The sequence below is a fragment of the Neofelis nebulosa genome, chromosome 8, assembly GCF_028018385.1.
Source record: "Neofelis nebulosa isolate mNeoNeb1 chromosome 8, mNeoNeb1.pri, whole genome shotgun sequence".
NCBI lineage: Eukaryota > Metazoa > Chordata > Mammalia > Carnivora > Felidae > Neofelis > Neofelis nebulosa.
Window position 1 is genome coordinate 105,989,122 of NC_080789.1, and position 26,028 is coordinate 106,015,149.

Sequence of the window (26,028 nt, forward strand, 5' to 3'; positions counted from 1 at the left end):
GATCTATAAGATACTTGGTGGGACAGACTAAGATTTTCTTCCTCCTCCCTGCTCCTGCCACTCTACTCTCTCTTCCCTCCCCTTCCATTCCATTCCCTCTCCTTCCATTCCCTTCCCTCCCCTCTTCCCTCCCCTCTTCCCTCCCCTCTTCCCTCCCCTCTTCCCTCCTCTTCTCTCTTCCCTTCCGTTCCCTCCACATTCTTCTCTCTCACAGGTCAACCCCTCTGCTTCTCCCCCAGGTGAGTAACATCTGTAGCTTCTGCTCACATTAAATCTGAATTGTTCTTTTAATTTAAGGTACCCCAGAGTTCATGGCCCCTGAGATGTATGAGGAAAAATATGATGAATCTGTTGATGTTTATGCTTTTGGGATGTGCATGCTTGAGATGGCCACATCTGAATACCCTTACTCAGAGTGCCAAAATGCTGCGCAGATCTACCGTCGAGTGACCAGTGTAAGTCTTCCCCTAAATGATTATTGAGCTTAGGTCACATCTGAAAAGGAATGCCAAGGTGGATAACATCGAACATGCAAAAGGAAACAATGGTAGAAAGCACACTCAGTTGTTGGGGGAAGAGGGAGTTGAAAGATTTTATTTCTCTGATTTAGTGAGAGCAAAAATAAAGATCAGAAAGTACCACTATATTCTGGATCCTCCTTGCCTTCATTTAAACTTTTCTTTTGAGATATATTATATTTAAACATACTGTCATTACTAGTTTTCAACCCCCTGTTTATTCATCTAAGTTCTCATTCCTTCCCACCATAAAAGGTTTTATCTGAATTAAAAAGTAGTGCTCTTAAGTTGCTTTGTTCACAGACTTTTCCTTAAATGTTTTAAAATTTATTTATGAATTTATTAAATCATTTATAAATACCACAGGGTTTAAGGCCTAACAGTAATTTCTGGATCATCTAATAATACCCTAACCTATTAAAATATTTCCTGTTATATTGGTTTATAGTCAGTGTTTAAAATAGGGCCCATTGGGGGGTGGGGGGGAGGGGAGGGTGGGTGATGGGTATTGAAGAGGGCATCTTTTGGGATGAGCACTGGGTGTTGTATGGAAACCAATTTGACAATAAGTTTCATATATTAAAAAAAATAAGGCCCATCAACATCCACGGAAAATATTTTACTGTTACGTTTCTCTCTTTTTTTAATGTTTTTATTATTTATTTTTGAGAGAGAAAGAGAGAGAGTGAGCAGGGGAGGGGCAGAGATAGAGACACAGATTCCGAAGCAGGCTCCAAGCTGTCAGCACGGAGCCTGATGTGGGGCTTGAACCTGCAAACCATGAGATCATGACCTGAATCGAAGTCAGATGTGCTCAACCAACTGAGCCACCCAGGCGCCGCTGTTACGTCTCTTAATGTGTAACTATTATCCCCTACTTTTTTTTTGTCTCAGGCTGGGTAGGGCAAGAGAAATGTAGTAAACGTAGTTAGTTTAGCCTTCAGAGAATTCTAATTAAGTATTGTAATCACTATTCCACAGTTTTGCCCTTAGAAAGTTCATCTGCTTTACCTCTTAGAGTTCTGTGAATTTCAATTTTAAGTCTTTTATTCTTATTCCCCTTTCTTCCCCCAGTACCTAATAATTTACATCATCATTTTTTTCCTTTGAGGGTAAGATGGGCTATTTACTGGGTAGTTCCCCCTGTATTTTATTTAGAATTCTTGAAACCTCAAGAAGTATATTTGATTTCTTGGTTTTTTTACTCACTAGTTCCTATTTATCAGGTTCTTGGTTCAAAATAACTCTTAGATACAAGCCTTCTTCATTCCCATTGTCAGAACTCTAATACTTTTACTTCACACCTTACACTATCATCTTGAAGTAGTTAACGTTATGAATTTGTTTTTCTGCTTCACTTGAACTAGTTGAACTTTCTTGCTATTTCTTTTTGGTGTAAGGAACTTAAAATGATACCAGTTTGCTTGTGAAAACATGTAGAAATTCTTATTATCTTTTCTATTCCTTACTTTTATCTAAACACTTTTTTAAGTCAGGCCACTTCTCTTTTTATGTCTTGCACATATGCCACATCCTTCCCCTTTTCCTGTCCCATTTGTACATGCCATTTACATTCTGTACATGCTCTTTTGCTATCCAGTCAGTTCTTATACTGTATTTAACAGACTTCCCTAACAAAATTTTTTCTGATGGTCCTCACTGAATAATGATTTCTGCCTTCTCTGAGCTGAGCTTCTCAACTGATTGGAATCATAGTTTTATTTGTAATTGATTATTTTACTTATGAGTTCAAAAATTGAATTAATATAAAGCATTTAAAATGATGTTTAGTGTTATATGTATAAGTACTTGCTGTTTATTTTTATTGCTTTATATTCTTTAAAATTTGTGATCTTATCTCTACAAAATATTTCTGTTTAACTCTATTCTTATCTTTAGTACCTGCTAGTATCCCATATATAAAATAAGTCTCCAGTGCAAATACATGTGACATTTTCTGGATCCCTGCTACATGCCAAGTCCAGAGTAATTAAAGATGAATAGTATACATAGTCCCTGTCTTCAGAAAATTAGCTCTAATATAGAAGACCAGTGTATAAGCAAACAGTTGTAATTACAGTATGATGATAATAGCTTATTGGCTGTATGTCTTTTTTTTTCTTTTGGAACAATGCCTATTCAGATCCTTTGCTCATTTTTTTTTAAAAAAAATTTAACATTTATTTATTTATTATTTTTTAATGTTTATTTATTTTTGACAGAGAGAGAGGCAGAGAATGAGCAGGGGAGAGGCAGAGAGAGAGGGAGACACAGGATCCGAAGCAGGCTCCAGGCTCTGAGTTGTCAGCACAGAGCCTGATGCGGGGCTTGAACTCACAGACCATGAGATCATGACCTGAGCTGAAGTCGGATGCTCAACCGACTGAGCCACCCAGGCGCCCCAACGTTTATTTATTTTTGAGAGAGAGCAGGGGAGGTCAGAGAGAGAGGGAGACACGGAATCAGAAGCAGGCTCCAGGCTATGATCTGTCAGCACAGAGCCGAATGCAGAGCTCAAACTGACGAACTGTGAGATCATGACCTGAGCCCAAGTCAGACGCTCAACCGACTGAGCCACCCAGCCACCCCCTTTACTCATTTTTTTAATTGGGTTATTTGTCTTTTTGTTATTGAGCTGTATGAGTTCTTTGTATATTCCAGATAGAAGTCCTTTGAGATAGATGATCTCTAATTATTTTCTCCTATTCTGTCAGTTGTCTTTTCTTAATAGTGTCACTATCTTGCTAGTACCCTTTGAGGTACAAAAGTTTTTCATTTTGATGAAGTCTGGTTTATATATTTTATCTTTTGTTTTGCTCACGCTTTTGATGTCATACCTGAGAATCCATTGCCAAATCTCAAGTCATGAACATTTACCCCTATGTGTTTTCTTTCGGGAATTTTATAGTTTTAGTTCTTTTTTTTTTTTTTTTTTTTTAATGTTTTTATTTATTTTTGAGACAGCACAGAGCCCAGAGCGGGGCTCGAACGCACAGACTGTGAGATCATGACTTGAGCTGAGGTCAGACACCTAACCAACTGAGCCACCCAGGCGCCTCTAGTTTTAGTTCTTACAATTAAATTAGATCTTTAACTCATTTTGCATTTATTTTTGTTTATTTTTTTTAATGTTTGTTTATTTTTGAGAGAGAGTGAGTGGGGGAGGGGCAGAGAGAGAGGGAGACACAGAATCTAAAACAGGCTCCAGGCTCTGAGCTGGCAGCACAGAGCCCGACGCAGGGCTCAAACTCACAGATTATGAGATCATGACCCAGGCTGAAGTCAGACACCCAACCGACTGAACCACCCAAGCACGCACCCCTTGTGTTTATTTTTGTATGTGGTGGTGGGAGGTAAGGATTTTAACTTGGTTCATTTGCTTGTGACAACTATCCAATTGTCTCAGCACCATTTGTTGAAAAGACTAGTCTTTCTCCATTGAATGGTTTTACCCTTGCTGAAAATCATAGGCATATGGGTTTATTTCTGTACTCTCAGTTCTGTTCCATGGATCAATATGTCTTGTTTACCATTGCTTTGTAGTAGTAGTAAGCTTTGAATTAGGAAGTGTGAGTCCTTCTATTTATTCTTCAAGTTTTGTCTCTTCTTGGTCTTTTGTAACTCTGTATAAATTTTAGAATCAGCTTGTCAGTTTTTACAATTCAGCTGGGATCCTGATATGTATAGCATTGAACGTATAAATAAATTTGGAGAGTATTGCATCTTAACCATACTGAGTCTTCTGGTTCATGAACATGGGATGTTTTTCCATTACTTAGATCTTTTGTAATTTTTTTCAGTGGTGTTTTATAGTGTTCAGAGTATAAGTCTTGTATTTTTTTTGTTTATTCTTGAGTAATGTATGTGAGGGGTACTATTATAAATGGAACTGAATTTTTATTTCAATTTTTGATTGTTCATTACAAATACTTTTGGTTTTTGCATACTGATTTTGAATCAACAAACTTCCTGAATTAATTCTAATAGTTTTTTAGTAGATTCCTTAGGATTGTCTATATACAAGATCATTTAATCTGCACATATAGCTCTTAGAAAATACAAGGCTAGGCAAGCGTGGGTGTGTGCTTTCCTTGTAAGAAAGAATTGAAAAAATAAAGTCTGGCTCTTAGTTTAATGAACAGAATTTCAGGATAAAGTTGAAAAAACAAAAAACTGGGTAGGTGTTGGCTTCTGGGAATTTTCTGATGAGAAAAAAGAGACCTGTTTTTTGATATGTCAGATTCCACTCCTGTTGTATTTATACAGTCTGTGTGTGTGAGAAGATGAATACATAATTCTCAACTTTTTCATTGAAATAACCAATAAGAGTATTTTTAAAAATTAACTATAGGAATAATAAATAAAGTTACATAAAAGGATAATTTGCCCTTTAAGGTGGCTTGGAGTTTATTTCCTTTCATTAACTCTCCAGATTTTGCTAGAAATGACAGAATGGTTGACAAAATACTGAATTAAAACAAATCTGAACCACCCAGTTGTTTTGATAGGTCTTATACAAATCCTTGCTTGAATTCAAATATGTGAATTTAATCATTTATTCTCTTACATATAATATTACATTAAAGTTACCTCACCAGATCTACTCATACTAATTTTTTAAACCTAATTTTTTTTGCGTTTATTTATTTGTTTTGAGAGAGAGGACACATGTGTGCAGGGGAAGGCCACAGAGAGAGGGGGAGAGAGAGCAAGCTCCACTTAGTGCAGAGACCAACTCGGTGCTTAAACTCACCCAACCATGAGATCATGACCTGAGCCTAAGTTGAGAGTTGGATGCTTAACCAACTGAGCCACCCAGGTGCCCTTTAAACCTAATTTTCAAGGAAGAGTTAAGAGTTGGAGTGTAGAGAGACACAGGAAAGTGTATATACCTGAAATGTAAGGTGGTTCACCAATATTTGATAGTTTTCAGGGGGTGTTATAACAAAGTACCACAAACTAGATGATTTAAACCAGCAGAAATTTATTGTCTCAGAATTTTGAGACCAGAAGTCCAAAATGAAGCTTTTAGCAAAGTCATGCTGTCTCTAAAACATGAAGGGGAAAACTTTTCATTGCCTCTTACCTTCTTATGGTTTGCCAGCAATCCTTGGCATTCCTTGGCTTGCATCTGCAGCATTTCAATCTCTGTCTCACATGGTGTTCTCCCCCTCATCTGTCTGTGTCTCCTCTTCTTATACGGACACCAGTCAGATTGTATTGAGGGCCCACCCCACCCCAGGATGACCTCATCTTAACTAATTACAGTTGCACTGATCCTTTCTTCTTCTTCTTCTTCTTCTTCTTCTTCTTCTTCTTCTTCTTCTTTCTTCTTTCTTCTTTCTTCTTTCTTCTTTCTTCTTTCTTCTTCTTCTCCTGCTCCTGCTCCTCCTCCTCCTCCTCCTCCTCCTCCTCCTCCTTCTTTTTATTTTGAGAGAGAGAGAGAGAAAGCTCTAGTCAGGGAGGGGCAGAGAGAGAGGGAGAGAAAGAGAATCGGAAGCAAGCTTCGTGCTGTCAGCACAAAGTCTGGCGTGGGGCTCAAATCCATGAGCTGAGTGCATTAACCATGAGATCACAACCTGAGCTGAAGTCAGAGGTGAAGGTACCCAGCAATGATCCTATTTTCAAATAAGGTCAGATTCTGAGATACTGAAGGTTAGAATTCATATCTTTTTTTAAGAGAGAGCAAGCAAGCAGGGGAGAGGGGCAGAGGGAGAGAGAGAATCTTAAGCAGGCTCCACACTCAGCACAGAGCCCGATGCGGGGCTTGATCTCAAGACCCTGGGATCATAACCTGAGCTGAAATTAAGAATTGGGTACTCAATCAGCTGAGCTACCTAGGCACCCCAGAAGTTTGACATACCTTTTGGGAGGGCACAGTTCAACCCATAATAGTTCATGGGTTCATCCAGCAAATATTTAGGTCTGCTTTCTTTGTTCCAGACTTTTTTCTGGATACTAGGTATTGAATATTCTTGTTAGGTAAAACCCGAATCTTTGTCTCTTAAGAGCTTAATAGGGGAAGGGGAAGAAACAGTTTAACCCAGACAATTAGTTACCTTATGGTATAAAAACAATTATTCTAGGGATAGGTACTTAATGAAAGCATGTAAGAGTGGTGCCTAATTGAGTTTGGACAGGTTGGGGAAATTAGAAAGGGAGAGATTAAGATAGTGTTGCATGTGAGAAATCTATATATTTGTATGTCTATAGAGTTTGGAAGCAGGAAAAGAAAGAAAGGATAAAAAGAGGAAAAGAGAGCTTAGATTATACTCCAACATTTGAGGAACCATTGAAGCACTTTACACTGGCTAGTTGTAATAAGATCAGACTTAAATTTTAAATTTTTAAAAAAATTGTTCTGGCTCCAGAGTAGAGAATGGATTTATGAAGAAAGACTAAAAGCTAAAAACCCTATTTTAAGAGGCTGTTGCAGTAATCTGAAGGAATGACGGATAGATTAGGATTTACAGTAGAGTGAATGGATGAGATATGAATTAGAATTCAGTTAAGCTAAGTTGTTCTTTTTGACTTACCATTTATGAAAATAAATATGGAATAAATGCCCATTGTAAATATATATCCTCTTAAAATAAGATGAATCTTGGTCATTAAACTTGATTATGAAGTTAAATATATAACGTTAGACTTTCAGACTATAAAATTTACAATTTGTATATGGAATAATTTATGTATTTTATTTACTAACCATATATTGCTTTTCTTCATCCCATCATACTCTAAACCAGGGATTAATGAACTCTGAACCATGGGCCAGATCTATCTTGTTGTACAGTGTACAACCCATGACTAAGAACGGTTTTCACATTTTAAGTAATTGGGGGAAAAAATCAAAAGAAGAAAAACATATCATGTGAACATTTCAGTGTCCATAAATAAAGTAATAAAGCACAACCACACTTACTTGTTTCTGTATTATCTTTGTTTTCACACAATACAATGCAGAATAACTGGAACAGAATGTGTGTTCCAAAATGTGCTGTTTGGGCTCTTACCAGAAAAAGTTGTTGAGAGGCACCTGGGTGGCTCAGTCAGTTAAGCCTCCAACTTCAGCTCAGGTCATGATCTCGCTGTTAACCGAGTTTGAGCCCCACGTCGGTCTCTGTGCTGACAGCTCAGAGCCTGGAGCCTGTTTGGATTCTGTGTCTCTCCTTCCCCTTCCCCCTCCCCCTCCCCCTCTCACACTCTGTGCCTGTCTCTCAGAAATAAACATTAAAAAAAATTTTTTAATAAAAAAGAGAAAAAGTTGTTGACTTCTATTGTAAACACATGTCACCAGAACTTTAAAAATTCTCCACTGAAGAGTTCTGTAATTACTAATCTGTAAAAATGATGATAATGTTCCTCTAGTAGGATGCTATTAATATAAGAATCTCAATACAAGCAAGTAATTACTTAAATTGTTAACTATAAAAATTTGTGGGTAGTCTTTTCTCTCAGTCAGAAGTGGAACTATGGATTGCCTGGGTGGCTCAGTCAGTTAGTTAAGTGTCTGACTCTTGACCTTGGCTCAGGTCATGATCTCATAGTTCGTGAGTTCGATCCCCATTTTTTCAGTGGCCACATTTTTTGATATTGGCCTAAGAAATAGCATCTTAAACCCAGTATTATTGCTTGAGGTGATCATTCTGGATTTTAAACACCAGGGTTTATGAACCAATAACTTTTGTTTACCTTTATATCAGTGCTGAATGTTTGATATCAAACAGACTAGATATGAAATACACATTAGATAGGCAAATATTTAAACATTCTCTGCTATCTCTCAGCCATACCAGCCTCCTTTGTTGGTCTTGGAATATTTCTATTTTGAAATGGGAATAAATTTTGTTATGTACCAGCAGACCATGGCTCTGCTTTTTTGTAGGCTGCTCTTAGAGACACTAGGAGGAATTGACTGGGCTGTCTCTATTATTTAGTGATAAGTGTCTCTGATTAATTTGCTAATTCACTTCCTTATTATTTCTCTAAATAAAGGTTGGTATTGAAAATGTTTTGAGGGATGATGGAATTTTAGGGTTTTTTTATATAAAATGAAGTATAAAAATAACTGCTATTTACAGAAATCAAGTTATAAACTTTTATGGTAGTACCAGTTTTTTAAAAATGCAAGTTTTATATGTGGCCAGTATTAAATTTTATCCTTTTTCTGTACCTAACCCAGCAAATATGATTAACTGATTAAAAATAATGACTGTGGGGTTGCCTGGGTGGCTCAGTGGGTTAAGTATCCGACTTCAGCTCAGGTCATGATCTCATGGTTCATGGGTTCGAGCCCTGTGTCAAGCTCTGTGCTGACAGCTCATTGCCTGAAGCCTGCTTCAGATTCTGTGTCTCCCTCGCTCTCTGCCCCTCCCCCACTCACACTCTGTGTGTGTGTGTGTGTGTGTGTGTGTGTGTGTGTCTCTCTCTCAAAAATAAAGATTAAAAACAATTAAAAAAAAATAATGACTGTAGGATGAGTAGATGAAAAACATAGCTAAACTGTTGATTTAAAAAGTTGCTCACCAGAGGCTCACGGCTAAAATGAGTGTTTTAGAGTTATATGGCTTCAGACTGTTAGGCACAGCACTGCCATATGATCAGATAAAAATTTATATAAGAAATTGATAAAAGTAAAAAAATTTAAGAAAGGCATTTGAGACACTAAAAAACAAATGTATCTTTATTTGCATATGCAGACTCTAGTTCAAAACCCCCTTCTCAAATGAGAGAAGTCTTTTCATGTTAATTTAATAGAACCTAGAAAGACCAATATCATTTTCCACATTCTTAGTACTTACCCTGTTTTTATTTTTTTCCCTTTTTTAAAGATAAAATTCACATACCATAAAAATTCATTTTAAGATGTAAAATTCAGTTTTTAAAATATATTCATGCTGCACCTTTCTATCACCCCCCAGAAGAAATCCCATATCCATTAGCACTCACTCTCCATTCCCCCTTCCAACGAGCCTCTGGCAACCACTCATCCATCTACTTTATGTCTCTCTGGATTTGATTTGCCTGTTGTGGACATTTAATACAAATGAAATCATATGATATATACCCTTTTGTGTTATGCTTTGTTTGTTTTTCTGTTTTGCCTTTTGTGGCATGCTTTGACTTAGCATAATGTTCTGAAGGTTTATCCATGTTGTAGCAAGTATTAGCATTTCGTTCTTTTTATAGCTGAATAATACTCCATTGTATGGATGGATATACCACATTTGTTTCCCTTTAGTTCTATAGTTCCTTCTCCTTCTCTCGTTGTTAAACTGTTAGAATCTATAGCCACCCTCCCTTCTGGAAAGGGACTGCAGAACAGAAAAAATGAAATATATATTGTCTTAAAAGATACTGTCCAAGAATTTGATTTATCAAATCTTTGTACATACTGTACTGATAGCATAGCATATGACACATTGAGTCATTTAGTAATAGTTTGAAGAATAAATGATTTAATTAAAGGAATCCCAAATATAGTCAGTTAGACACTTATGTAAGTTTGGGAGGTTGAATTAACCTTGCAAAACAGGAATGAAACTTAAGGTCACCTTTGAAGTTTTAACAAAGCTATCCTAAAATGAAATTGAATAATACTAAGTAGAAACAGATAACACATATAAAAGCAATATATTTTCTATAATGGGTAAAACTATTTGGTACCAAAAGAGCAGAAAACAAAAACTTAAAAAGTTAAGAGTCAAAATTCCAGGACAAGAAGGATATGTGAAAAAGCCATCTATGCATGTATTTTCCATCGATTATCAAATCTCATAGTTGTAATTTCTAAACAAATATTTTATAAGTAACTCTTTCCATTATGAGGCTAGGTCTGTATTTTGTTGGAAGTGTTTCAGTATAATTTTTACCCTATAATCACTCTCACTTTATTCTCTGAGATTTCATAGGGAAAACTAAATCATAAGTTCACTTGCTAGTACCTCAGACATTTCAGGACAATTCCTGATTCATGGATCCTTTCTCATTGAGACCCATCATTTTCAGTTTTTAGAACTACAGGTTTCCCTCACTGTCCACAAACAGAGCATTCCCTTGAAGTCTTTTGTAAGCTGAAAAGGCATAAAAGGGAAGGAGTAATTATTATTAATATAGATTCATATTAAATTTTTTGAGCATTCTCAGACTCCAATTATAACCTCTTTTAAGATTTTCTAATACCGTAGGATATATCTTGCTAACAGATGCATAAAATAAGTTAAAGCGCAGATGTTCACAGGCACAATTTAAAGCTATGGTGTCTTGATGCTAAATGTAGCTCCCAGGGGAAGGAGCTCAGCTTTGCCACTCTTGCTTTGATGGCTCACTGCAAAACAGGCCCTGAAATCTACTTTTGCTTTTTTTCATAAAAGCAAAAATCCTTTTTGGATTTCTTTTGGTTAGTGAAAACAGGTACTCATGTAGGTCTTTCATAAAAGCAAAGTGGTGTGGCGCACCTGGGTGGCTCAGTCGGTTGAGTGTCTGACTCTTGAGTTCAGTTCAGGTCATGATCTCATGTTTGCGGAGTTCGACCCTGCGTCGGGCTTGGAGTTGAGTGTGGAGCCTGCTAGTGATTCTGTCTCTTCCTCTGCCCCTCGCCTGCTTGTCCTTTTTCTCTCTAAAAAACTGGAAAAAAAAAACAAAACCAAAAAAACACAAAAAACCAAAGTGTCATAATGTAAACTTTCCAAAAGCGGGGGATACCTGTTCCTTTGGATTTCTTGAGGGAATGTGTAACTGGAAAAGGAAAGTGCTCAGCAGTTGTTTCCTTTGACCTAGAAGAGACTAAACAGGAAGAAGAATCATAATTGGAGATAAAGAACTTGATAAGGTTATAAGACATTGCAAAGGCCTGGTAGAGGTTTGAGATTCTGTCCGTTAAGATACTTTGAGAAGAGATTAAGATAGCAGCTACCAGATTTGAATGATTTAATTCAGTGACTGTCAAACTCTTCTTACCAGGATGCTTTATAATCATAAAAATTATTGAGGACCCCAGAAAGCTTTTGCTCACTTATGTTATATCTATTTTACTGTATTAGAAACTAACACAGTCTTATAATGTAATAACATAATAAGCCCAATAATATGTTGACATCAATAACATTTTTATAAAAAAATGTTTTTGTCCAAAACTAATTTTAAAGATTTAGTGAAAAGACAGCATTTTTACATTTTTGCAACCATCTTTAATGTCTGGTCAGCAACAAGACAGCTGGGTTCTCATGTCTGCTGTATGAAATCTGTTGCAGTATTTTTTTTTTATTGAAATGTATAAAGAAAAGCTGGCCTCACACAGATATGTCATTGGAAAAGAGGTACCTTGTCCGTCCCCTGAAAGAGTTTTGAATACTACACTTTGAGAGTCTCTAATTAGATCTTTGCTATGCAAAGTGTAGTTCCCCCACCAGCAACATTGACATCCCAGGGCACTTGTGAAAAATGTAAAATTTTCACTTCATCCCAGACAGCTCAAATCAAAATCTGCATTTTACGAGTTCCAATGGTGATTCATATGTACGTTAAAGTTTGAGAAGTATGAGCTGGAACAGTGATCACCTGACGTCCCTTCCAGTCCTGTGTAACATAGACTAAATAAGATAATGCCAAAACGTTATTTGAAAATAATTATTCCATCATTCATGAAATTTTTTTACTAGCATTAAAAGTAACCAGACTGATTTAGAAATTTTATCCTACTTAATTGCATTTTTTTCCCTGACTTATTGAGGAGTTGCTTTTTTACTTTTTTATTTTATTTTTTTACAGAGAGCATATGAGTGGGGGAGAGGGTCGGGGTCAGGGAGTAATGGGGGGGGGAGAATCTCAAGCAGGCTCTATGCTCAGTGTGGACCCCGGTGTGGGGTACGATCCCACAATCCTGGGTTCATGACCTGAGCCAGAATCAAAAGTCAGACACTCAACCAATTGAGCCACCCAGGTGGCCCAGGAGTTGCTTTTTTAAAAAGCAAAATAATAAGTCAAGCTGTGGAAGAGATGGAATAAAAAGCTTGAGAAGTTCTTTAAGTCAGTGGAGCTGTGTTAGGATTCTTAGTTTCTAGCGATACTGCAGGCATTCACTTGTGCTTTATTTTTCCTCTCAGCTGTGAGAATTTAGTTCTGTATTATCTACAGTCCCTTATTCTGTCCTGTCAGTCATTATATTTCTTATCTGGGAAATGCTGTCTTGATTTCACCAACCTCCATCTGTATCTTCTGGCTTCCAATTAAGAATAACATCATCCATGGGGCGCCTGGGTGGCGCAGTCGGTTGAGCGTCCGACTTCAGCCAGGTCACGATCTCGCGGTCCGTGAGTTCGAGCCCCGCGTCAGGCTCTGGGCTGATGGCTCGGAGCCTGGAGCCTGTTTCCGATTCTGTGTCTCCCTCTCTCTCTGCCCCTCCCCCATTCATGCTCTGTCTCTCTCTGTCCCAAAAATAAATAAAAAACGTTGAAAAAAAAAAAAAAAGAATAACATCATCCATGTCCTTTTTTAGTTTTCTAAAATTTTTCTCATGTTTTGAGTGCTGAGATAAATGTGAGGATTGAAGTAAATACATAGATTATATAATGATTTATATAATTATGTAAGCAGTAATGATGACTCTTGTGTTGAAATGCACCCTGATTGTTAAGTCTGCTTTAGATATAAATTTAACTAATGTTTTAAAGTGTATGTTAGCATCAGTGCCTAACTATTGGTCATTTAATAAGGAAGCATGTTGGTTATCTATTCAGAGCTCATAGGGCTCCCTGATGCAAATCCCCCACCACCCCTACTAATGCCTTACCACCACCATCAGCCAGTGCTCCTGCCACTCCATATTTCTGGTTTCCATCCCAGACCTACTATGTATACCTTAGTATAGTCAGTAAACACTGAAATAGTAATTACAGTAAAGAAAGTGGATTTCATAGACATAAAGAAGTAGGGGATTTTGATCTCCTTCCAGAGGGTCAGAGACAGTGTTCCAGTAAAAATACGTTTAAGCTGAGAACTTTAGTGGCCTATTGTGACAGAGGTGGTGAAGCAAATTTTGTATGAAGTAATTATCAGTAGCTTCAGCTCCTTGGCACTCTTTATCAGGAATATTTTAGGATTTTTGGAAGAAAGTCATGCCAGTATCATTCTCCTCTATATTCCCATCATACTCTACCTCTGTTTTATTAATATAATAATTATTATGTTGATATTAACTATTGTTCCTCCCATCCCCCATTAGAACTGAGCCCCTCAAGGACAGGTTTCTTTTTTCCTCTTAGAGAGCAATTCACTACTACATGTCTGACCCTGCAGTGGTGCACTGTCATACAAGTAGTGGGTGACAGCAGTGTAAATATTAATAAATAATACATCATTTGTGCCAGGCATTGCATCAAACACTTTGCATATGTTACATAGCTTAATTCTTCCAGTAACCTGGGGGTGGTAAAGAGTAAATGCTACTATTATCAACATTTTGTGAATATAGGTCTGAAGCCCAGGAAGTCTAGCCCAAGATTACATATTTAGAAGATAACAGAGCATTCTGTTATTTTTGTTATTATCTGATTCCAGATCCCCTGCTTATATCAAAATGCTGCATCAAATCCATAAATGTCAATTACAGTGTCAAATCTGTGACCTAAGGGTATTTAAACTTGTCTGTGTAAGTGCTGATGTGGAGGGGGTAAATATAGACTGTGGTTTAGTAATTACATTCTATAGTGCACTGATAATAAATTGTTGCATGTCATTGTTCTGTACATGCAGTTTATTCAGGTCTGTACTTGAAATATTACTTGCTCAGAGAGGCTTTCCCGAAAATATTTTTTAGTGTGCACACACTTCTATCCCCTGATGGTTTTATTTTTCTTCATGGCTTTTGTCACAGGTTTATAGTATTCATCTGAAGCCCCAGTTAGTATACAAATTCTATGAATTGGAGATTTTATTTGACTTGTTCGTTGGCTGTATTTGTAGTATTTAGAGACTGGCAAGTCATAGGCACTCAGTATTTGTGAAATGAACACACAGATACAGAACTGTAGAGAGTGAAACCCAATTTTACGTTGCCTGTGGAGGAACTGGGCTCTGGAGTTGGGTCTCCTTGAGTTTAAATCCCAGCAATGTCCTTTCCTAGCTGTGATACTTTGGGCAAGTTATTTAACTAATCTGAACCTAAGGGGTTTATGAGGATTAAATGAGTAATGTGTGTAGAACATAACAAAGTGCCTGACATGCAGTTATCAATCAGAACTTGGTAGGTATTGCTGTTATTATCGTTAGCATCGGTATTACATGCTTAGTAGTGAATTACGTTCTCTCATTCCATTCTTTATCCAGTGACATTCAGTAAATCACAGTTATAAAATGTGTTTAATGAACTTAAAGTCAAGTTTTTTTTTTAATTTTTTTTTTTAACGTTTATTTATTTTTGAGACAGAGAGAGACAGAGCATGAACGGGGGAGGGTCAGAGAGAGGGAGACACAGAATCTGAAACAGGCTCCAGGCTCTGAGCTGTCAGCACAGAGCCCGACGCGGGGCTTGAACTCACGGACCGCGAGATCATGACCTGAGCTGAAGTCGGCCGCTTAACTGACTGAGCCACCCAGATGCCCCTAAAGTCAAGTTTTAGAATGAATGAGCTAACATTTATTTGTTATTTTGCTTCTTGCCAATAATCTTGAAAGTGCTTTGCATATACTATCTTATCTTTATCCTGGTAAGTAGATAATATATTCATTTCACAGATAAGAAAATAGAATCACAGGTTAAGCATTTTGTCCCATGGACATGCAGGAGAAATAATAATAATAATAATAACAATAATAATAATAATAATAATGGTGGTAGTGGTTGTGGTGTCAGAAATCAAGCATCACTAATATGACAATAACAGACCTTAAAGTTTTTTCTTTACTTGTTTTTTAACTTTTTTTTTAGACCTCGAGGGAAAAACATCTGAGAGTAAGGAAATTAGGGTACATGGATAGCATAAGAGTGATATAGCATGTTTTAGCCCTGTATAGAGAGGTTCACGATACCTCGTTTAAAGGAGAAAAACTTCAGTTGTCTTGAAAATCTGCCATTGGTAATGAGAAAATCCAAATAAGAGTAATGAGCACAATTTTTGTCTGCTATTAAAAGAATAGAAACTACAGTAAGCAATGTCGTCAGTTTTTTTTTTATATGAAGAATAGTGCACTTGAGGTTGGAGCCATACACAAGCTTTCATGAATCCGGAGAGTAATGAGCCTTGGGGAATCATGAGGTAAACTAATTTCCTTTGATAGAGCTAGGTAGATTTTGTAGGAAGTTTGAAGAGGTTTGTTTTCCAATGGGATCATAAGGTATGTTCAAATTCCTGTAAACTAATGGTTCATACCAATAAGAATCTGGCTGAATCCAGCCTCATAACAACCAAGTTAGAAATAATGGGGATTTTTAATTACTTTGTTTGTGTAATTTGACTTTGTCACTGATTCCATTAGCCATTGGATTGCAAGATTTGAACATTCTGTCTGGGAAAAACAGAACTAAAGCAGTTAGGGTGAAATTCCTTTTACTTTTTTATATAACAGATTACAATTCACCCCACCTTTTTTTTTTTTTTAACTGAAACAAGTGATTCCTGATTAGATAGTGTTTGAAAAGTTGAGGAAAACTGTATGTTTTTCTTTGGCAGCTGGAATTTTTATAGTAATGCAGAGATCTAAATCCACTGGAATTAGCTGACATGATTCCTTTATAAATTTTATTCGTGTTTCCATCCAGTAAATTTGGATTCTGCATGTAAAAGAAACCTATGTGTATCATGGGCTATATCTTGGGGACGTTTTGCATGATTTTCAGAGGCATTTCATTATTCTGTGATTTGATTAAAATTAAAGCTTCTTAATCAGATTGTTATTCTTAAACCAAAGAGTTCTGAGTATCATTCTTAATGTTTTAGGTACTAAGGAACTTGGGAAATCCTTATTTCAGAATTTCTCAAAAAAGCTGTTTTGTTTTTTTTATATTTGCTGAATGTTGCTGTATAATTCACAGGGCATTAGACTATAGAATAAAAACTGCTAGAATATAGAATGATAGTTTCTATACTTAAGTATGTTATAGCAATATTGAGTTTCTTGGTATCTTAAAAGTAATTTACATGCCAAAAGATATATAGATACTTTGTAATTGCTACCTTCTCATTATATATGATTTGTAGTATACCTTGAAAGAAGTGTAGAACTCAGTTGGCTAAAAAAAGTGGGGAGTAGTAAGAGTATTCTTATTAGTGAAAATGTGCACTAAGTATGTGGTGAACAAGTAACCGGTTTGACTGGACTTATTTTTGGGAAGAGAAGAGTAGAGAAGAAGGTGGAAGTTGGATTGTGAGGGCTTTTCACACCAGATCAAGAAAATTTAAAAAACCGGAACATGGGCTAGAAGTAACATTGAACTAGGCATTGTGGAATCTGGATTCTAGGTTTTGCTTTACCATTGACGACGAGGCCGTTACCCATAAAAACCGATTCTGTTTTATTCTAGGTGCTAAAGATGATACAGTGTATCTGGCAGGTGTCTAATAAGGACTAGAGTGGACTAGACTAGATACTTCATAGATGCCAGTTGAATTAATGAATTGATTCTAGCTTTGATATGGCATTAATCTCTCTGGGCCAAAATGGTCTCATTTGAATAAGGAGGACCTCTCAGATTCTTTCTAGATCTGTGATCCTATGGCAGTCTTGTAGATGTGGAGAACTATTAACCATTTTTGAGTAGTGTAATGTGAGTTAAATGATGTCAAGTGACTGGAAAGGGCTAAATGTCAGATGATTAAATGAAGCCAGATGGTTGATCTGGTCACAATATAAAATACAAATTGGAGATGGAGAGAATAGAAACAATGAAGCCCATCTGAAATTGGTTAAGTTTAAAGAGGTGAGGTGTTAATAATCTGGACTTTGGTGGTCACAGTTGTTATGCAAAAGAAGCAGTGATTATGAGAGGTAACAAAGAAATTAGCAAAAATCTCATTTTGCCTGGCCAGAGATCTTTGACTGTTGGAAGGACAGTAGGAATACTAGTAGCAGAAGTGTTTACCAGTTGCTTTAAACATTTATCTTTGTTTAAAGAGCTCATAGAGAATAATAATACTTAAGTATTTTGAGAGAAGTAAGCATCCAAGAATGACTAAGTTTTCTGTTCTGGATCATGGAAATAGTGATGATACCACTGAAAGAAATGAGGAAATTTAGAGAAAAGCACTGACTTAATTAAAGAGAAAGAAGAATTAGAGCTTAGATGTAAACTCTTGTACATATATGTGAATGATATTTTTATTGTATATGTTGAAAACTCTTATTTTGATATATAGAAAAGACTGGTCTAGATATTTGTGCCTGTATTATACCTCTGTCCAAAAAAAGTGATCTCATTGTGGTTTTGTGTGTTTGTTGCCCAGCAGAATTTTAAAATCCAGGTAACAAGTCACCTGTTTTCTAGCTCTTTCATTTTCATTTAGCTAGCATAGTCCTAAGCAAGCTTACTCTCAAACATTTAAGTTAAAGGTAATGCTGGACCACATTACTGTATTTCTGACTAATACCTGACATTCTAAACTACCTAGTTAGTGATGAATTGTGTTGAGCCAAAGATCAATAACAACTAGTACTTTGAGAGAGCTTGTTAGAATAGCCATTTCTAGCCTTTAGAGTAGAAGTATTCCTACCAAAGAGGTTCTAAGCCCCTTTCTTATGTTATTATTGTTGAGTAATTGAAGCCTTAATACCCGGTCTTGATGGGGATTCCATCTTACCAATTGTAAAGAATAGGACTTTATTCTGTTACCCATTATAACAGTGCAATGAAAGTGCTTTTTCTACCATCTTTGTTAGTGACATGAAGAAAAACCTTTCCTTAATCACTAAGTCAAAGTAGTAGTTATGTGGGTCCATGAGATCTTCCTGGAAAATGGGAATATCTTTAGGTTTATATGCATGTTGAGGCTTTTAATAAAAGGGAAGGGAGAAGAGTAAATTTTTACCATTTCCATGTACTAATTCACAGCCTTTTTTTTTTTTTTAAATGTAACATAAGAGAGTAGTAAGGCTTTAATATCACCTCTTTTTAAATTAGGTAAACATTTAAAACTAGGTAATTATTATCCACAGTTTTCGAGTGAGTTTAAGGGATGTGGTCCAGGTCCCACACACAAACCTGGTGTATGAGAAGTTGACCTGAGAACCCAGCCCAGTATCATGATTTCCTTCAACAGTGTTCTTTTGGCTACACATTCAGAGTTTATGTTTTGGTTGTTGAACTCAATCCCTATTTTCATTTAAAAGCATAGTTCCAACACGATGAGGGGTGAGAGAGTGTTTAGATAAATAGATTTCTAGTGTGGGTTTTGATGTCAAGGAGGCAGAACCTGTGGATATAATGGGTGGAGCTTTGAGCAAGTAAAAATCTCATTTTGCTTGTCCTAGGTTCTGTTGCTTTTAGAGGAGAAACAGGAGGTGCAGAAGCAGAACAGTTTCCCTGTTGTTCAGCCTGTAGCTTTGTTTAAAGGGCCTATCTAGAATAGTAGATTATTGGCTAAGCAGAGCAAACGGAGAATTGGAGAGTCTGAGAGTTGGAGAAGCATGGCTAGTGTTAAACAAGAATCTATGCTTCGATCTGACTTTGATGTCTGCCTTACTTATGCTGTAGGCTAACTTACTCTGTTAATTTAGGTCTTATCAATTTCCTCTCTTTTCCTCTAACTGTAACAAGTGTATTTTGCCTTTTGTGATGGATTTTACAAAGAAAGACTTCTGCTCAGTGTTTGTCATCGTAAATTCTCATTGTTGCTGCTGCCCTCAAAAGGATTGTGTAAATGAGGTGGGTAAGAATTTCTAATAAATACAAAAGGTATATTGTAGCCATTGGGTGATATTTGAAGCAAGTATCAGTTAAAGTACTGAAATTGTTTACTTTAGAATGCTTTTTAAAATACTTGATGTTTTGTGGTTTAGTTAACTTGCACTACATTTCTTATGAGGAGGAAAGAGGCTTTTCTCAATTCTGAATGGTTAGGAAAAGTTTTACTTTTATGAAAGGATACATAAATGTTACCCTAACACATTTGAAACCTAAGCTTTTAAGAAGCAAGTGCTGGCAGTTTTTAAGAGCTAGAATATTGAACCAGAGAATACCGTATTACGACTCAGTTTTATTTTTCCCCAGATTAGTTGGCAAACCATAAGTATATAAAATTCAAAGAAAAATTGAATCTATAAAATCCATGTATTATGTGTTTTCCATTTTTCTTAGTTCAAATCAACATTTTACAAACATTTATATCAACTCCTGATGTACCTTTGGAGGGATTCACAGTTGTTTTCTTTCTTTCTTTTTCTCTTTTTTGGCTCGAAAATTGCACAAAAGTGGCCTTTGTTTTTGTTTTAAGAGAATACATAATTTTTTTAAAACCCAGAAGTATCTTAAATTAGATATTCAAGAAGGTGTTCAAGAAGCACTTTTGTTGAATGCAGGGAAACATGCTACTCTCCCCGTCAAAAAAACATATCATGGCACTGTTGCCTAAAGAGAGATTCCTGTTAGTTACAAAAGTAAGCAAGAATATTTCTAGAGACAGTGGGGTTGCTGGGTGTAGAAGAATGGAGTGAGCGAGTGTTTCTCCTTAACCAAATTTTTCTTATGTGTAAAATATTTAATCTGCCAATTTATCTGCCTTAGTACTCTTTTTCTGTTTTGTGTTTTTAAACCTCATTCAGAAGAGGTGAGCAAAACTTTGCCTGTACTGGTCAGAACAGGACTAGACTAGTATTTAGTGAGGCTAAATCAGGTAGTAAAGAAAACGAATGACATTAGGAGGATTTTAAAGGCTCTAAGTTGATCGTTTTTGTTGAAGTATATGAACTATGGAGTAGAAAAGATGAAATCTTAGCAAAATATTTTTTCATCATTAGTTTTGTTCTGTCTGGTGCTTAAAACCATGTTTATGGTTTGATTATTCTAAATAATCTAGACCTTTTTTTTTATTTAAAAAAGTATGTTACCAAAAATATTTTAAAATGCATTGAGTTCTGCCTATTTCTTCACTGGATCATATAAATAAATAAAATAATAAAAAATACATTGAGTTCTTTCATTTCTTAAGAAGCCTGTAAGTATGATAAATGTATCAAAACCTGTGCTTGTTTATTTCAAGCAACTTTCTATTATGTTTCCCAGATGACTTTTCTGTAGGTCACTTTCAGTGTTAGGTTTCATGCTCGTTTTTACATTTTGTGGGGTCATTTTCAATATATAATCCCCATATATTCTTCTCAAATGGTTCAGAACACTTCTGCTAGATATTTTGATAATCCTGGCTTCTTGATGGTAGCTGAGTGGTAGCTGAAATTTCTTCTTTTTCATTATCTGTGTGGGTAACAGTAAGCTGAATTAATCTTTTAATACCAGCTGCTGGACTGGTAAGGTATGTCTCAGTTTTATTGGTTACCTTGGCACCTGCAATACCTTTTTTAAGTTGGCAGTGGCAATCAGATTACCAATTATATAGCACTGTTACAGAACTTTCTATATTTGAATCTTGAATAGCTTAACCTAGTAAATTTAAGGTGTTATATTATGCACAGTTTCTGGTTTTACCAGTATGACCTTATATGGCTCGTTTGTTCAACTAATAATTCTATTTATAAATAGGAATTCCTATTTGTAAAGTAGTGAATGTTTATATGGGTAGAATTAGCAAGAGGATTATTTATTTTTAAAAATAACCAAGGATGAAAGTAGGTTCACATTACATCTTGGTGATTATTTTTCAAGAGAATTCTTTGCTTCCTTTTAACCCTAAGATTTATTATCTTTCGTGATTGCCTCCGAATTCAAAAGGGACTTTAGGTCAGCAAACTTAGTAATTCAAAGAGCTTGCAATCTAGATACCACATTTGATTCTAGCTGCCGTGAATGTAGGTTGGCAAGTTGGACAGGTACTGTCCCCATTTGCTAGATGAGGAATGTGAAATCATCATTCCAATATGCCTGTGCTAAATTGGAACGGAACTTTAATATAATCAATATATGTGTGTTTTATTAATATGTAGAGTTTTTACTGTCAGGAGGCCAAAGTACATTCCCCTAAAATATATAATGGAATAAGAAGCATTTTTCCTAATTATATCTGTATTCTCTTTGACCACTTTCCTGTAATATTTGAATTGACTTTACATGCAAAGGCCAAGTATGTATTAGTGTCCAGTTTTACCAAAGAACATTCTTTTAGACAATTTTCTGCTGATAGTAAATGTTCTACAAACTTGATATACAGTATTTTAGATTGTTCTTCCCATTATATTTATAAATAACATCTTTAAGGTTTGCTTTTATAGTTTTACATGTTTGTTGTAGAACATTAAAAACAAATATAACACAAAATCTCCAGTGTTTCCACTACCAGAGAACTTTCAGGGAGCATCATCCTTTTTTTTTTTTTTTTTTTTTTTTTTTCTCAAAATAGTTCCCATTTTCTTAAGCCCTTTAGTTTGAAATACCATACCAGCAACCTTTTGCTTCAGCAGCATTATTTTTCTTACTCTTATTTGAATTATTATATGAAGGCAAAGACAAGTTGGGAAAACTTACCTGGATTTGAAAAATAAGAAAATTAGGGAAAATAAAATAGTGATCTTTGTAGTCATTACTTAGAAATGAACCTTTTTGGGGCACCTTGGTGGCTCAGTCAGTTAACAACGTCAGCCCGGGTCGTGAATCTCACAGTTTACGGGTTTCGAGCCCCGTGTCGGGCTCTGTGCTGGCCACTCGGAGCCTGGAGCCTGCTATGGATTCTGTGTCTCCCTCTCTCTCTGCCCCTCCCCTGCTCACACTTGCTCTCTCTCTGTCAAAAAATAAAAAAAAGAAATGAACCTTTTAGGGGCACCTGGGTGGCTCAGTCAGTTAAATGTCTGACTCTTGATTTGGGTTCAGATCATGATCTCGCAGTTTGGTGAGTTCGAGCCCCATGTTGGGCTCCATGCTGACAGTGCAGAGCCTGCTTGGGATTCTCTGTCTCCCTCTCTCTCTGCCCCTCCCCCACTTATGCTGTCGTTGTCTCTCTCAAAATAAATAAACTTAAAAAAATTTATTAAAAAAAAAAATGAACCTTTTAAATACATGGGTTTAACTTTAGGGTCAGTCCTACTGACAGTTCCTTGCTGTGGAAAGTTAGCCCTAGAGGTAGAATCCTCCAAATCAGGAGTTTGAATAACACAGTTGAATAACTGATGAGAATTAGAGTTGATCCTTGATACATGTTATTATAATCCATGCATTTCTGTGATTTGTCAGATTATTTTCACTAATTTTGTTTTAATTGATCTTGTCACTGAGACTATAGATGATTAAAATTTATATACTTTATTCTAACTTTTCTAGGACCTCTCCCTTCTATTTCTATATTCCTATTCCCTGTGTTTTATGTGTTTATGTGCCACTTGGACAGTATATCAGTGCAGCTACTTCAATCCACATGGTTGCTTAGATAAGGTGGGAATAGCAAATGAGGTGATTTTCTCCATATCACCTCTCAGTATTTTGTTATTCTTACATCTTATGTATATTTTCTATACATTGCTGAAATTTTTATTTGCAAACAATTTACATTTTATGAAGATTCTAAAATACCACTAGGATACTATATAGTATTACATATAATAGTAGTGAGTTTTCTTCTGAAAATAGTTAGAAATCTTGTCTTTTATATGGATCTGATATATCACTTTTCATTTTATGTTTCATATGTACCAGACAATTTGCTCTTCTGTTATCATGCCAAAACAATCCAAATCCTTAACTCCTGTACTCACTGAGTTTGTTGCAGAGTACTGTGATAATAGAATACCTGCCAAACTAAGCATGTGAATTCATGCCCATTCGTGGATTCACTGTTCAAAGTAGTTAAATACTATGTTGATTAATGTGTTAGGGAACAAGGCTGAACAAAAAGATCTAACCAGTTAGAGCATTTGGCCTTCTTTTTAGCCAATAACTTCCTTTACCTGAAACACAGCCGAAGATGTTGACAGTAGCCTAAATTTTTCCCTAGCCACATATAGAGGCTATGGAAATAAGAAACCCCACTATCTGACTCTTCTTGTTTTCTTGCCGTGGTTAAATTGCCTCTACTTAGCTCTGACCCTGCAATGGACCAGCTCCTGCAGGCAAATCAGAAAAAAGCCAGGATGGTAAGAAGGCAATCTAATAAAAGCTTAAGAGGCAATTCAAAATCAAAGTTCAAAGACCCTGCCATTATTAAATGTTTCTGTTGCTATTTTTATGTTTCTCAGGGAGTGAAGCCTGCCAGTTTTGACAAAGTAGCAATTCCTGAAGTGAAGGAAATTATTGAAGGATGCATAAGGCAAAACAAAGATGAAAGGTAAGTTGCCACTTTTAACTTAGGTATTGCATAAAAACCTAAAATGTAATGATATGTCTGAATACAATACTCAATCTAAAGTGTATTTAATATTTCACTTGTGATTAATTTCTCTATTTATGTCATGGAATATCTTTAAAATTAGCATTCTGGGGATGCCTGGTTGGCTTATTTGGTAGAGCATGTTACTCTTGATCTCAGTGAGTTCAAGCCCCACATTGGGTATAGAGATTACTTTAAAAAATAAAAATGTTTAAAAATCTTTAAAAAGTAGACTTCTGTCCATTTAAGGTAATATTGAGACTTGATATACTGAAATGTTGTGAAAATGTAGTGTCATAGGGTTTAAGTGAACCAGAACCATCTTAAACATAACTGCTACATTCAGATACAACTACTTAACCTGTAGCGTCAGCGTAATTTATAAAACTCAATAGGGTTCAATCTCTTTCTAACCAGCAGATCTGTTTGTTAGTTCTTTACCCATTGAATTCTAAAAGGTGAAATAAAATCTTGGCTCTTGGAAATCAGCTCAACTATACAGGTCTTGATTTGCTGTCATTCTGCCAGAATTGAAGAGCAAAACATCAAAATTCCTTTCAGTAAAAAGAGACAAGTTTGCCCAAAGCTTAGGAGGAGATCTGGCTTAGTCATTTGTACTAACAGGACTTTTCTCAGAGGAGCGGCAAGTATCTGATACATCATACAGCTGATTCATAACCCGTCAGGCATGGCAAAGAGCCAGTGTCTGTTTATGAAAAATAATCTACCCTCACCATCCCCACTCACCTTCCAAAAAAGAAAAAGAAGACCAGCCAGTACAAATATAAATTGTAAGTTGAGCATAATCTATCTCCTTAAGAATGAGAGCAATCAGGTATATCATCCAAATTAAAGAATTCAGTATCTTCACTTCTCCAGTCTCATTCTCTTTTCATAACTCTGTTATTTGGAAGAGCTTAACATCATGATCTTTAAGACTGTCCAATAGAAATTTAGTTTGGGTTTCTAATTTTATATACAGTGTTTGGAAAGGGGAGTCCTTAATCTTCTAAGAACTTTTTTTTTTTACTATAAACAAAGGAGTATTTGTTTCCAGTCTTAAAACATATTGCTATTTCTTTTCTGGATGATACAGTTTACTAGATTACTGGTATTTTGAAACCATTTATCTAAAGAAGATTATTCCACAATCAGACTTTTTGCCTAGTACACAAATTGTTGAACAAGGAATTGAATTTATTGGGGTAAATAAAGTTGTAGTAGAAGGTAAAGAACTAGAAATCAAAAAACCTATTTTCAAATTTTGATTCAACCATTAAGCCTTCTAACTATGAGAAGATTTTCATCCTCTCTGAGCCTCCATTTCCTAAAAATCAAAATAATACCTTACTGGCTGTTGGTGAAGGATTAGATGAGGAAATTTTGTTAACTATAAATTAACATATGAGGAATTTTTGTTAACTGTAAATTTCTACGTAAACTATGTGGTATTTTGAAGCTCTCATATTCTGTGTATTATTTGCTGTTACTAGTACATTGTTAACTAATATGAGATTAGATCACTTCAATTAAAAAGTATCACTTTCAACTTTTATTTATAAATGAGACTGTTCTGATGTTCTGTAACTTGAGATCAAAACTATAATCACTATTTACACGGAGCAATGTAGAAATGAGTTATAAAATCTTTGTTTTTTTTTTAATAGTCCTTTTTTATTATTCCAAGCATGACAATAATCAGCCACACTTGAAAATTATGTTTTAAATTTAATGGTGTTTTGTTTTTGTTTCACTTCCCTCTCTTTGGTAGATATTCTATCAAAGACCTTTTGAACCATGCCTTCTTCCAGGAGGAAACAGGGGTACGGGTAGAATTAGCAGAAGAAGATGATGGAGAAAAGATAGCCATTAAATTATGGCTACGTATTGAAGATATTAAGAAACTAAAGGGAAAATACAAAGACAATGAAGCTATTGAGTTTTCCTTTGACTTGGAAAGAGATGTGCCAGAAGACGTTGCTCAAGAAATGGTAAATTAGCACTGATCTGCTATTTAAAAATTGATACAGACTTACAAACATTGGTATTAT

General features: G+C 35.8%; 1 protein-coding gene across 23 annotated transcripts in view; it reads left to right on the plus strand.

The window, feature by feature from the left end:
- Positions 1 to 26,028, plus strand: part of WNK1 (WNK lysine deficient protein kinase 1) — a 162,046-nt gene that overhangs the window by 89,580 nt on the left and 46,438 nt on the right. For all 23 annotated transcript variants that reach the window (XM_058744105.1, XM_058744109.1, XM_058744108.1 and 20 more), the window contains exons 4-6: positions 298 to 455; positions 23,847 to 23,935; positions 25,749 to 25,968. In XM_058744105.1, coding sequence (XP_058600088.1) covers positions 298 to 455; positions 23,847 to 23,935; positions 25,749 to 25,968 — 467 coding nt within the window. The remainder of the gene's footprint in view (positions 1 to 297; positions 456 to 23,846; positions 23,936 to 25,748; positions 25,969 to 26,028) is intronic.